This window comes from Phoca vitulina, unplaced genomic scaffold (genome assembly GCF_004348235.1).
Source record: "Phoca vitulina isolate PV1807 unplaced genomic scaffold, GSC_HSeal_1.0 scaffold85, whole genome shotgun sequence".
Lineage (NCBI taxonomy): Eukaryota > Metazoa > Chordata > Mammalia > Carnivora > Phocidae > Phoca > Phoca vitulina.
In genome coordinates, this window is record NW_022589788.1 from 393,735 (window position 1) to 407,500 (window position 13,766).

Below are 13,766 nucleotides of genomic sequence, written 5' to 3' on the forward strand. Positions count from 1 at the left end.
TATTTTGCATATGTTGAGACTTGGGCCCAGAAGATGTAAAATTCTTCTATAATTATCAGTTAGCCCAAGTTAGCTGGCAGTCTTCTATGTCCCTAATTATTTTCTGCCCACTTGTTGAATCTAATATTGGGAGAGGAAAGTGGAACTCTACATATAATTGTGGATTTGCCCATTTCCCCCAATCAGTTTTTGACTTTTATTATCTGTCATTAGGTTCATGCGCATGTCCTTTATCAGTTTGCTTTTATGAAATGATCTTATTTATCCCTGGTGATATTCTCACTGTGAAATCAACTTTGTCTGATATCAGTACAGCCCCTCTAGCTTTCTTCTGATGAGTGTCAGCATGGGATACCTTTTCCCATCCTTTTACTTTCACCTATTTGTGTCTATATGTGAAGTGTGTTTATGTGGGTAGCATAGAGTTGAATCTTGCTATTTTACCCAATCTGGCAACCTCTGCCTTTTGTTTGTTTGTTTATTTTTAGATTTTTAAGAATTTATTCATCTGAGAGAGAGAGAGAGTGAGAGAGAGAGAGAGAGCATGAGCAAGAAGGAGGGTCAGAGGGAGAAGGAGAAATAGACCCACTGCTGAGCAGGGAGCCCGACGTGGGGCTCGATCCCAGGACACTGAGATCATGACCTGAGCCGAAGGCAGATGCTTAACCAACCAAGCCACCCAGGCATCCAGCAACCTCGGCCTTTTAATTGGGATATTTAGACTGTTTACATTTAGTGTGGTTATTGATGTGGTTGGGCTTACTCTACCATCATTCTATTTATCTTTTATTTGCCTTGTCTGTTATTTCCCCTTTTTCTGTTTTCTTTTTTTAATAAATTATTCCATCTGTCTCCTTTGTTGCCTTATTAGGTGTAATGCTTTCTTAGGTTATTTTAGTGATTGCTTTGGGGTTTTTAACTGGCAATGATATGACACCATCTCTATGTAGTAGAAGAGCCCTACAACCTGTATTTTCACTTTCCCCTCCCCGCCTTTGTGCTCTTGTGGTCATATATCTTACTATGATATGATTCATATGATACGAGCCCCACAATACACTGTTGTTATTTTTTGTTTTAAATCGTTGTTGATTGTCAGGGCTCCTGGTTGGCTCAGTGGGCAGGGCCTCTGACTCTTGTTCTCAGGGTTGTGAGTTCAAGCCCCACATTGGGTGTGAACCCTAAAAAATTGTTAAAAATAAATGGCTGATTGTCTTTTAAAGAGATTTAAATAATAAGAAAAACATCTCTTACTGCTACTCATGCAGCTACTATCTCTGGAGCTCTTTAGTCTCCTTCTCCTTCTTATTTTATTATCATCATCATCATCATCATCATTATTTGTTAGTGTGTGTGTGTGTGTGTGTGAGTGAGTGTGGCTTCAGGTTTCCGTCTGCTGCCCACAGGATGTCCTTTAACATTTCTTGTAGTATGGATTTGCTCATGATTAATTATTCCAGCTCCTTATGTCTGAAAAAGTTCTAATTTCATCTTTGTTTCTAAATGACATTTTTACTAATAAAGAATGCAGGTTGGCAGGTTTTCTTTTTTCAGTATTGTAAAGAGATTGCTCCACTGTCTTGCGTGCATTGTTTTCATCCAACAAGACATCAACAGAACATCCTTCTCTTTGTTCCTGTATACAAAATTTTTCCCCTGGATACATTTTGTTTTATTTTTTTTTAAGATTTTATTTTATTTTTTATTTATTTATTTTTTTTTAAAGATTTTATTTATTTATTTGATAGAGACACAGCGAGAGAGGGAACACAATCAGGGGGAGTGGGAGAGAGAGAAGCAGGCTTCCCGCCGAGCAGGGAGCCCGATGCGGGGCTCGATCCCAGGACCCCGGGACCATGACCCGAGCCGAAGGCAGACGCTTAACGACTGAGCCACCCAGGCGCCCCTTTTTAAGATTTTATTTATTTATCTGACAGAGAGATAGAGAGATAGAGAGAGCACAAGTAGGCAGAGCAGCAGATAGAGGCAGAGGGAGAAGCAGACTCCCCACTGAGCAGGGAGCACATGCGAGACTCGATCCCGGGACCAGACGCTTAACCGACTGAGCCACCCAGGCGCCCTACATTTTGTTTTTAAAAAGATTTATGTATTTGAGAGAGAAAGAGAGAGAGCATGGGTGGGGGCAGAGGGAGAGAGAATCCCAAGCAGACTCCCCACTGAGCGCAGAGCCCGACATGGGGCTCGATTCCACAACCCTGAGATCATGACCCAAGCTGAAACTAAGAGTTGGACGCTTAACCTACTGAGCCACCCAGATGCCCCATCCCCTGGATACTTTTAAGCTATTCTCTTTATAACTATTCTTCAGCATTTTGAGAATGATGTACATGCTTCAGTGTAGTTTTCTTCATGCTTCTTGTGCTTAAGTTTTGTTGAGCTTTTGGGAACTGTGGGTTTATGTTTTTCATTACATTTGTAAAATTTCTGGCCATTTTCTTAAGATACTTTTTCTTTCTCACCTCCACTTCCTATCCTCTGGTGACTCCGACTCCACCTGTAATTCACCATGTGGAGTTGCCCAATGGCTCACTGACACTGTTCATTTCTCTTTTCAGTCATTTTTTGTCTCTGTGTTTCATTTGGATAGTCTTTATTGCTATGACTTCAAGTTCGCAATTTTTTCTTGAGCAATATTCTATCAATCCCATTCAACGTATTATTTATCTCAGATGTTTCATTTTCAAAGTTCAGTTTGAGGCTTTAAAAAATCTTCCATGTCTCTACTTAGCATATGCAGTCTTTCCTCTAGCATCTTGAACATATGGAGTATAGTCACAGTAAGTGTGCCTACTAATTCTCACCTTTGTCACATCCGAGTTAATTTTGATTGATTTCCCCCCTCATAATGGGTTTGCGTGCATTGTTTTCATCCAACAAGACATCAACAGAACATCCTTCTCTTTGTTCCTGTATACAAAATTTTTCCCCTGGATACATTTTGTTTTATTTTTTTTTAAGATTTTATTTTATTTTTTATTTATTTTTTTTAAAGATTTTATTTATTTATTTGATAGATTTATTTAATTTCTTGCCTCTTTTTCATGCCTAATGATTTTTGGTTGTATGTCAAACATCATGTATTCTACATTTTGGGTGCTGGATAGTTTTATATTTCTGTAAATATCCTTATATTTCTTTCTGGGATGTAGTTAAGTTACTTGGAACTTGTGTGATCCTTTTGGGTCTTGTTTTTAAGCTTTGTTGGACTGGACCAGAACTACATGTAGCCTAAGGTTGATTTTCCTTGCTACTGAGGCAAAACTCTTCTTTCTACTCTAACTGATGCCCCTCAACTTAGGAGGTTCTCAATGCTGGCTGTCAGAAACGGGCGCTATTCCCACTGTGTGTGGGCTCACCCTTCTGCGTGGCTCTTCCCCTAAGTTGGGTGTGGCAGCCTGCAGTCAACTGAAACCTCTGTAGATCCCTGGGATTCCTCTCTGCACAGCTATTTCCTCTCCAGGATTCTGCCCTGTGGACTCTGGCCACTTGCCCTCCTGGGACTCCCCGCTCCATCCCCTCAGCTGAGGGAGACCTCTGGGCACCGCCCGGGTCCCAACTGCCTACACTAACCCTGGAAACTCTCTCTAGGCAGGGAGCAGGGACGGTCGTAGTCTCCCTCATTTGTTCCCCATCTCAAGGATCACTGCCCTTGCTCTGTAATGTTCTGTGTTTTGGGTGCTGTTTTTCACATATATTTATCTCTGCCTTTTTTTCTTCCCTGTTTCAGGTGAGAGCATGTGAATCTGGCCCCTGTTACTCCATCTGGAGCAGAGGCAGAGGCTGTACATCGGCAGGTTTAAATTCCCTGCCACGCACTTTCCACCACCTGAAGCATTTCTCAGTCATTACACCTGCTATGAAGATGCCATCTCTTAGTAGGGATGGGGGCCTTGTCCTCCTGGCAAAACCCCACATCTCTAGCCCTCTGACAGAACCTGGCACAGAGCCAGGGAGCAGCCTGTCATGGTTGAAGGATAATATGAAGAGCAACATATTCTGGGGGGCTCACCTGTGCCAGGCAGGTGGGAGACAGAGACTCTTGTAATCTCCATGACAATTCTGTGGGTCGGATTGTGGATGGGGGAGACCGAGACAGAGAGGTTAGCCAATTGTGTTAAGTCTCAGTGTTAAAGGGGCAGGATTTGAACCAGTTTGGTATTTCAGGTCAGTTGTCATGAAGGAGCAGTGGGGGCTTGCCAGTGGGAGGGCTTCCTGGAGGAAGTGGCCTGGGCTGGACATTCAGGCAGGCCTGGCTCCCGCGTGGGGAACCCCAAAAGGGTGGGCCTGGGGGCTGGGAAGTGGCGAGGCCAGGGAGGGGAGCTGGGTGCCCTTTGGTGGGGGCCACCTCACTGGGTGCCTCTGTCAGGGGGCAGCGTGTCCCGGAACAGGGAAGTGGGCCAGCAGCACTGGACGCCCCAGAGTAGCTCTCTGGGACCCTCCCTACCCAGGACCCACTGGGTGGGCCACGCCTCCTCGCCCCCCCTGCCTGGGGCCGCTCATGGGCCCATGCCTCCTCCCCACTATCCATCTTATCCCCCACACTGCACTGGATTGCCTCTCATTCAGCCCACTTCCTTGTTTCTGACCTCCCCCCACTTCAGAGCCACCTTTTCACACACCTGCCTTTGGCGGCCTACACACCTGTTGGAGGTTTTCACGCTCCAGTTGTGTCTCCTCACAAACCTGTTCCTGAAGTCCGTGGCAGCCTTCGAGCCAGCTGAGACCCCCTCCGCCCACCTGCCCATTTTGTCCGAGAGCACCTGCCCGTGACCACCAGTGCCCCCCCTCACCGTCTCAGGTGGGCCCTAAACCAGCTCTCCTTGCTTCCTCCCCATCTGCAGGGGCTGAATCAAGTGCGAGAGGGCCACTCAGGTCTGCCCTTTGGGCCTCACTCAGGGTGCACAGGACAAGGTTGGCTGGGCTCACCTCTACCCATCCACGAGGTGGATGACACTGGTCTGGAGACAGGATCTGCCTTCTCACTTGCTTGGGAAGGTGGGCAGTCTGGGCCTTGATAGGCCCCAAACGCTGACTGTTGGCACTCCCTCACCCAGCTCTCCTCTGCCTTGGGAATGTTGGTCTGCAAGGCCTCTGTAGTTTCAGTCTTCCCTGGAAGGTTTCCTGGAAGAGGGGACTCCTAAACGGAGTTCCTGATGGAGCAGCAAGGATAACAGTCCAGAGGGGATTGAGAGGCTCCTGCATGGGGGGGGGGGGGGGGGGGTTTTTGGGCGGGGGTGGGGGGGGGGGGGGGGGGGGGGGGGGGACGAGGGGGGGACGGCGGGGGGGGGGGGGGGGGGGGGCCGGGGGGGGGGGGGGGGGGGCGGTATTATTTGGCCAGAGTTTGTGGGGGAAGGGAACGTGGTTGGGACCCAGGCATCCAGGGCCTCAAGGGTCATGGGGTTTATGTTGAGGGCACTCTGGAGCCACAGCAAGATCATAGTTGTATTTTAAAATGATGATTGTCCGTTCAGGTGAAGTGACAGTGGAGGGGAAGCCGAGGAGAGCCTGGCCCCGTCTTCAGATCAGAGAGGATGGGGAGGAGGCCCTGGTGGGGGAGGGTGGGGGAGGCGGGGCACAGTGTGCAGGTGCTGAGCAGGGCAAGGGCAGCTGGGGCAGTGTGGAGAAACAACCAGGAAAGCTGGACTCCAAAACACGTGGTTTCAGTCCTGGACATGCTGACTGCCCACTGGGAAATCTTGGGCGAATTACCTGCCTTCTCTGTGCCTTTGTTCCTTCATCTGCATCAGGTGACAGCAAGGCACCTGCCTGCTTGTGAGGATCAAAGAAGGCGCGATGTGTGTTGGTCTCTCTTACTATTGTTAGTGTCCTTGGGGTTACCATCGCAGTGACAGGCGGGCGCTAGAAACATACTGCCTTCCGTCCAGGCTGCGGGGTGAGCCGGGGCGCCGGGGCAGAACCTCTGTGCCCCACTTCACCGGAGACCTGTTCCCTTCTCCCGGAGCCGCTTGGGACCCGAGCTGGCTCTTAGATCTCTCCACTGCTCCCAGCGGCTCCCCGAGGACGTGGATCTCGAGGCCCGGAGAGCTCCGCGGCCATCCTGTCCGCCCCTCCTGGGCAACCAGGAGATGGCCTAGCTGCGGTCAGGGCTGGCCAGAGGTCGGCGGCCGTGGGTTCGATCGGCGCCAGCTCTGAGGGTACCAGGAGTGCTCAGGCACGGTGGGTGCAGGTATGGGGTGGGCGCCGCCGCACCTGGGGGCGCGCGGGGCAGGGTGGGGAGCTGCGGGGCGGGGTGGGGTTGGGGACCGGGGTGGCGGGGGGCCGGGCGGGGGTGGCGGGGCCGAGCGGGGCGGGGGGGGGCGGGGGGCCGGGCCCGGCCCGGGGCGGGCGGAGGCCGGGGGCTGGGGGCGGGGCCGCGCCCCAGGGAGCCGCCCCGCCCGCAGGCCGCCCGCACCGCGAGGGTTAAGGCCCAGAGCCCGGCGGGCGGGGCGGGCACGCGCGGATTGGGGGAAAGTTTGGGCGCGGGGCGGGCACGGGGCGGGCGCGGGGCGAGCCGGGGCGAGCCGATTGGAGGGAAGTTGTGTCGGGGCGGGGCGCGCGGCGGGCTCGGCGCTCGCTCCGGGAGAGTTGACAAAGCCCCGCAGGGAAGGACGCCTCGCGGCGCGGCGCCCCGGGCCCCTCGCCCCGCCGCCCCGGGACCCCGGCCCCGGCCTCCAGCCCCTGGACTCGACCCCTCCGCCCGCGCTGCCTCCAGACCCCGGCCTCGGCGCCGGTCCTGGCCCGAGCCGCCCGCGCCCAGGTAGCGCCGCCCCGTCCCGAGGCCGGGCCCGGGGGCGCGGGGCGCCGGGGTGAGGCGCCCCGGGAGGCGATGACCGCGCAGCGCGTCCCGCGGGCCCGGCCCTGAGCCCCGCTGCCTGCCTGCCCCGCCGAGGTGAGCCCCTCCGCGCGCCCGAGACCCCCGGGGGACCGACTGGGAGGGCCGACTGGGGACGACCAGGGTCCGGGGTCCGGGATCTGGCCGGGGGCTGGGAGGGTCCGGGTCCCGGATGGCCGGGTGCGAGCCCGCCGGGCACCGGCACGCGCCGCCGCCGCCCCTGCCGAGCCAGTGGTCCTGTCCGCGCCCCGCCCCCGCCCCTGCACCCCACGTGGGCCCCCCCCCCAAGCGCAAATTTGTCCGCTAATGGCGCAGGCGATTATCTGCGCGGCCGCCGGTGTTGTGTGTCCCGCGGGCAGGGCCCGAGTTACAAGCGCCAGGAATCCAGACGGTGTTTAGAGACTGGGGGCGGCGGGGGAGGCCGGTAATTAGTGTAAACCCTTTGTCTGCCTTTGATACCCACGGCGCTCCCCGCCGCTGCTTCCTCCGCCCGGAGCGCTGGCAGGGAAGGGGGGCGGCCCGCACCCCGATCCCCGCCGCCGGCTCCGGCGCCCTGGGCTAGAGGGGGGCGACCCCTATCCCGTACGCCGGTGACCGACCCTCAATACCTCCAGGTCCGGACAGGCCAAGATGACGCCCAGCCCCACGTTGTTGCTGCTGCTGCCCCCGCTGCTGCTGGGGGCCCTCCCGCCGGCCGCCGCCGCCCGAGGTGAGTCCTGGCGCCCAGCCCGGCGCCCCGGCCTGCGCCAGCGCCGCCCCTTTCCCTCCCGGCCCTGAACCCTGCCACAGTGCCCGGCTGGCGCGCGTGCTTGCGCCCCGCCCCTACTGGCCCCGAGCTTGGCGGGTCTACTCACCGCTGGGCCCCCGGGCTCACCCCCAGGGTACACCCCCCTTTGCCCATGGGGTGCGCCAGCTCGCCCGTAGGGCATCCCTAGCTCACCATGCCCCTCCCCAGCTCATCTGTAGGGTCCCCCAGCTCATCCCCAGATCACCACCAGCTCACCCTTGGGACTCCATGCTCACTGAGGGGGCACACCTCACCCATAGGGCCCCTCTCACCGAAATACCACCCCGGCTCGCCTGTGCTGGCAGAGTGGGCTCCGGCCCCAGTCCCCCTCAGGACGCACGCGTGTCCATATGTATCTGAAGTTGAGGGCAGCTGGTTATCCTGGGGATTTTGGTGGGGTAGGCTGTTTGTCACAGTGGACCCATTTAGGCCCCTGGGAACCTGCAGAGACCCCCATGGTGGCCAGGGTGGGGTTTAAGGACAGTGGGGACATCTTTAGTGTCTGGGATTCATGACCTAGCTCTGTGTCCTGAGCTTGCCCATCCCTAGAAAGTTAGAGGGTAGGGGCTGGGGGGATGGAGTGTCGGGAACGTGGAGTTGCTGCATGGTGTAGGGGGTGGGGGCTTGTCTCAAGGCCCACCCAGAGGACCACCTGCTTCAGGCTGCGTGTCGGCGTGTGCCATGCCAGGACTTAGATGCATGCTCACACACCTGATGTCCAAGTAGGCAGGCCCGGAATGTCTCCTGAGGGACCCTTGCCCCTGTACGCAGCCCCAGCAAGGTACATCCTTGGCTGGCGGGTGATGGGACATACATGTTCACGGACTCCCGCCCGCCATATTCTGCACTGGCTTCTCCTCAGCTAGGCGGGCCCTTTGGCCAGGCCAGCCCTTTGGGTGTGTTGACCACTCAGGAACGTCCCTGCCCTGTCCACCAGTCCTCTGAGGCTTCGCACCCCTCCCCCCGCCACCCAGCGGGTACACCGAGCCCAACCCGGCCTTATATGGGCACGTTTGGGTGTTGGGTGGCAGGCGGCAGCCCAGGTGGGCCTAATGCCACAGTACCCCCCCGCCTGCCCGGCTGGGGACTGGCCCGGTGGCTTAAGGGTGGGGGCTGTCCAGGCGTGGCTGGGCCTGGCAGTGTCCTGGGCACGGCGGGCACTCAGGTCATACCCAGCAAGGCACCCCCCCCCCCCGGTGGCCGGCAGCCTGGATTCTGATTCCTCTTTTATCTGCTTGGACTCCCCTCATTCCCACACCTGCCTGTCCTCTGGCTACTCAGCCAGCTCTGGAGGCCGCTGTCCTGGCCTGGTCATTGGCCGGAGCCCACCGCAGAGAGGCGGATGGCAGTGATGGCAGCGGGCAATGGCAGCGGGCGATGGCAGTGGGCGGCAGGGCCTGCCTCGGTGCCAGGGGGCCCTGGAGGGGCCACACCCTGCTCTGTTCCCCTCCGCCTTGGCCTGGGGCCTGCGCCTGGTCTCCAGCCCCGGCCCTCACGCTGGCCGTGCATGGCCCTAGCGGCTGCAGGGACCTGAGAGCTACTCTCAAAGGGCAAGGTCCTGTGTGGCTTTGGGGGGTGGGGTGTTGGGGGCCCCTGCTCCTGAACTGTGCCGGCTTCTGCTTCAGGCCTGGCCTTGAGGGGCACGGCCGCTCGGCGCGTCCGGCTTTGTGGGTGAGCAGGCCGAGCGCCGACTTCCTTCAGGCGGACAGAGCGGTGCAGAGAGAGCCGGGCTGTTTTCTGAAAGCTGTCCTCCCCGTGCGTCACGCTTTCTGGAGTCAGCGCGTCTCCAGACTCAGATCATGTTTTTAAAGTTCCCCTTTCTGGAAGTTTCACAATCATGGTGGGTTTGTCTTAAACAGCTTTTTCCAAATTTGAGGGAAGATAGGATTTGGGTTTCTCACAGTGGGAACTTGAGAGGTTCCGAATGACATACCCTACCCAAATAGCTTTAGAAGAACTTGTGGAAGGGGTTGTCCCGTTTGAACTTTTCCAAGGAGGATGCAGTGGACAGGTCTCTGAGCAGCCAGCCCTCGAGGTCACCTCCCTGTCCTCTGAACCCTGCGGGCCTGCCCTGGGAGGGCCGAGCGCTGCCCCCCCGGGGCTGGGTGCCGGCCGCTGGGTGCCCCACTGCACGGGGATGGTGCCTTCCTGCCATGCGGGCTGTGTTGGGGAGGGTCCACCAGTGTGTGTGATTCAGCGGGAGGGCTGTCGTGATGTGCGTGTGCGCCGGCTGGCCTTGGCCTCTGGCCAGGCCGCAGGGGGCCTTCCCCCCCACCCCTCCGGGCAGCGGCGGGCCAGTGCGCAGCCCCGGCTGAGGTGGATGTGCGGGAGTTGGGCCCAGGCGCTGTGAGGTGGGGATGCAGGCCAGCCGCCCCATTTATGTCTCGGGCCCCACTCCTGGAAGAGAAAATAAATCACTGTCCCCTCTGGGGGGAGGAGGGAGCTATGAACAAAGTCGCCTTTGGCTGGGCCTGGAAACTCCTACCGCAGGCTCCTTCTTCATTGTGCGGGAATCAATGGGCCTTCAACCCCCGCCCAGTGCCATGGGGAAATGTTGGTTTTTCCCAGCAGTGGCCTCAGCCTCCGGCTTGGGGTTCAGGCACTGCTAACCGTGCTCGTGGAGGCAGGCGTGGTCCTGCAGGCCGGGGGCCTTGCTGCTGGCCGTTTCCCTGCTGGTGGCTGGCCTTCTGTGCCTTCCCCGTGACTGCGGCCCTGGCATGTCCAGGTGACAGCCTCCGTGGGCAGGATCAGCACGTGGAGGGGAGGGTGTGCCCAGGCCCCTGTCTCCAGACCCCACAGATGCCGCACCCCGTGCTGCCACCCAGTCTGCCTGCCATCTTCCTAGTGGTGGTCACTGCGTGCTCCTGGCCAAGGCCCGTGGGTGTCCAGCGTGGCTACTCTTGGGGCCCACGGAGAGCAGGGGCCACTGCCCTGGGCTAGTTCAGGCTGGAGCGGCAGCTAGGCGGCCCACGGTCCAGGAAGGCTAGGGGAGGTGGGGTGAGGGCCTGGGGAGAGGATAGGCGGCACAGAAGCACATACCCACGGAAGGACATGTGGGTACTGGTCAGGTGAGGAGAGGAAAGGCCTCCAGGTGGGGCAATAGTCTGGGCAGAGGTGGGCAGGTCACACGGACTAGGGTGTGCATCCTGGGCCACAGGTGCCTTGGTGTAGCTGGACTGGGGGCCATGAGTAGGCACAGGCCAGGACTGGGCTGAGAGGCTGGTTGGCTGGGGTGCAGGGAGCAGGGGCTGGGGGCGTCCCGGGGGCTGGCTTCCTGCCCCCTGTGAGTGGCTGGGGGCAAGGCCTCGAGGCTGGCAGGCCTGGGGGGCCCTGCACACCCTTCGTCCCACATGGACCGCCCCCTTGGGGAGCACCAGCCTGAGGCAGGGGCTTCCAGGACTGTCCCTGAAATGCTGGAGACAGTGTGGCAGGGACAGTGCTCCAGCCTCAGGCCTGCTGACCCCCAGGGCTTCCCTTCTTGGCAGGAAACAATGGCTTTCTTCCCCAGTTTGCTAGAGATTTACACAAGCCCTGCACTGTGAAGAAATAATGGGGCCTGGGTCAGCAGGCAGTGGGGAGGGAGCTGGGCCCAGCTCTGGCCTGGGCCCCCGCTGGGCAGTGATCCCCTCCAGCTCCACCGCGCTGAGCCCCAGGAGAGCCAGGGCCACCGGCCAGTGCCCCCTGCACTCTAGCGGCCGGCCCATTCCGGCAGGGTCTGCGGGCTTCACCGTGGAGCCCGGCAGCAGGTACCGCGTGTGCCGTGAGCTGGGGAGCCGCACCCTGCCGCCTTCAGGGACCGCAGGGGTCCCGGCATGTCAAAGCACCATGCCCTTGGGTCTGTCCGCAAGAAGCTGGCTGTGGGCTGTTGGCCGTGGACACGGGGGCTGGGTGGAGCAGGTGTGGGTGGGAGCGCGGGGCTCGGTGGCCCGGGGCTTGCCCAGGCTGCCGGGGGCGTTGGGCTGCCCAGCGCCCGAGCCCTCGCAGGAAGCTGGCACCTTGGTGCCTAAATGCCAGCCTCTGGCCCCGGGGTCCCAGGCTCAGGAAACACCCAGCCATTGGGTTAGAGGCCACAGCGGGCGAGGCCCTCGGGTGGTCTGGGCCTCTTGTCATGTTACCCTGTCCTTTGGGTCCAGCGCCAGCATGTGAGGGAGGCCCAGTGGACCGGATCCTTCTTGGTTCCTTTGCTGGGACTGGGGCTGGGCCCCTCTGGGGAGCCAGTGATGCTGGACCAGTTCTAGGTGCGGGACGTTTTGTGAGGTGGGGGATGGGTGGCAGGTGCGGGCAGGGGTCCGCTTGGAGTCTGGCAGACTTGGCAAGCTCTGGACGCAGCCACCAGGGCGTCCAGCTGAGCCCTCTGGGTGGGTTCTGTGGCAGTTCCTGTGGGGACCCCCAGGGCAACAGCATGTCAGGGGACGCTCTGTGGCTCCCGTGTGTGCCTTGGGAATGGCGAAGAGGAGGAGCCCTGGTCAGGGCTCTGCTGGAGGTCCACCCGGGGGCTTCCTGGGCAGGGGACGGACCTAGTGGGCCCCACCCAGCCCGTTGCCTTACGCTGTGCTGCTCCTGGGCAGTGGGTTGGACAGGACACCCCAGCCAGCTTGCTTGCTCGGTGGGTCAAGCTGTCCCTTTCCTGCACCCAGAACGGCCTGGTTTCTGGGGCAACCACCTGCCCTTCGGGTCCTACCAGTTCCATCGCAGATCCCGTGGGTCCAGCCCCCAGGGGCCGCCCTGGGCCTGCTGACTAGGAGCCCGTGTGTGTGCGTGTTACTGCGTGGCTCAGAGCCAGGGCAGAGGCTGACCCCCGCCTCTCATGGCCGCCCTGTGGTGGTCTTCATCCGCGCCCCCTCTTTTTGGCCTCCCTGCCTCCTAGGCCTTCTTGGGGAGGGTACTGGCCCCAGGGCCGCCGTGGCTGGGCCTTCCCAGCTCCGCCCCCACACCAGTGTTTGCTCACCGCGGCGATCAGCACAGCGACCCCCGCACTCTCCCAGAGAGTGCCCACCTGCCCTGCCTGGTCCAGGGTGTCCAGCCAGGCTAGGTAGGCCCTGCCTCCCCTCCCTGCCCTCTGCTCAGGCCCCATCACACTGTCCTTTGAGTCCTCTTTTCCAGGCCACTTGACTTCTCCAGGAGGGGAGGGCTCTGGTGGCTCCTGGCTGGCCGTCCAATGTCACTTCACTGCCAGTCCCAACGAGGTCAGCCTGACGACCACCTACCCCCAGCCAGAGGGTTCCTTCCGGGCTGGAAATTTCTGGGGCTTCTCAGGGTTGACTGGGAATGGAGCCAGCCCCGATGTGCTGGCCGCGTGGTTCCTGCACCCCTCACTTCCACCTGTGTCCATGGCCCCAGTGTGGGCGGCGTGGGCTGGTATGGGGTGAAGCCCCCTGCACATGGGGCCCCGGGGAGGGGCCGTGCCTGGTCCAGCTCCTTGGGAAGGGTGCTCAGGGTCTGCAGGTCACGAATGCCTTGGGCAGTGGAGGGAGGCAGAAGCTGACACGTGGAATGCCCCCACAGCCAGGCCCTGGACAGACCTGAACAGAGCAGGGCCTTGGGTGTGGTTCAGACGTGGTTCACCCGAAAGGGGCACTGCAGCCCCCGGCGGAGGGCAGGGAGGAGGGGGTGTTGGGGAGGTGTATCGGGAGGGGATAGGCAGCGCAGAGGCCGTGAGGGTTAGTGAGGTGTGGGGGGCTGAGCTTCAGGTGGCCCCCGAGGGTCTGTGAAAACTGCATGGGATAGGCTGCAGTTGGGGGTCCTGTCCCTCTACCTCCATCATGTGTCACCCCTCCATCCTTCCCAGCGGCCCTGCCCCCTTCAGCCCTCCTAGGGCCCACTGGGATGGGAGGGACATCAGCTGAGGTTCCAGTGGAACCTTGTTTTGCTAAACCTTGGGAAACTGTGCTCTCAGCAGGTGGGGCAAGGGGGTCGCTGGTGTGGGGAGTCTGCATCCACTGTTGGGGTATGTCTCTCTGTGTGTGCATGTACCTGAGGGACTGTCTGTGGGTAGAGTGGGTGCATCTGGGGGACAGTGTTTGGGGGACAGTGTCTAGGGGACAGCCTGTGTGTCTGAGGGACAGTGTCTGGGGGACAGTGGGGGACAGCCTGTGTTTCTGGGGGACAGTGGGGGACAGCCCGTGT

At 59.4% G+C, this 13,766-nt stretch overlaps 1 protein-coding gene across 2 annotated transcripts in view; it reads left to right on the forward strand.

The window, feature by feature from the left end:
- Positions 1-6,833: 6,833 nt before the first annotated feature.
- Positions 6,834-13,766, forward strand: part of FGFRL1 (fibroblast growth factor receptor like 1) — a 13,820-nt gene continuing 6,887 nt past the window's right edge. Inside the window, exons 1-2 of one of the 2 annotated variants that reach the window (XM_032395538.1) lie at positions 6,834-6,910; positions 7,468-7,562. In XM_032395538.1, the coding sequence (XP_032251429.1) occupies positions 7,484-7,562 (79 nt within the window). In that variant the 5' untranslated portion in view covers positions 6,834-6,910; positions 7,468-7,483. Of the gene's footprint in view, positions 6,911-7,173; positions 7,278-7,467; positions 7,563-13,766 lie in introns of those variants that run through there. The other variant, XM_032395537.1, reaches the window with a different exon arrangement.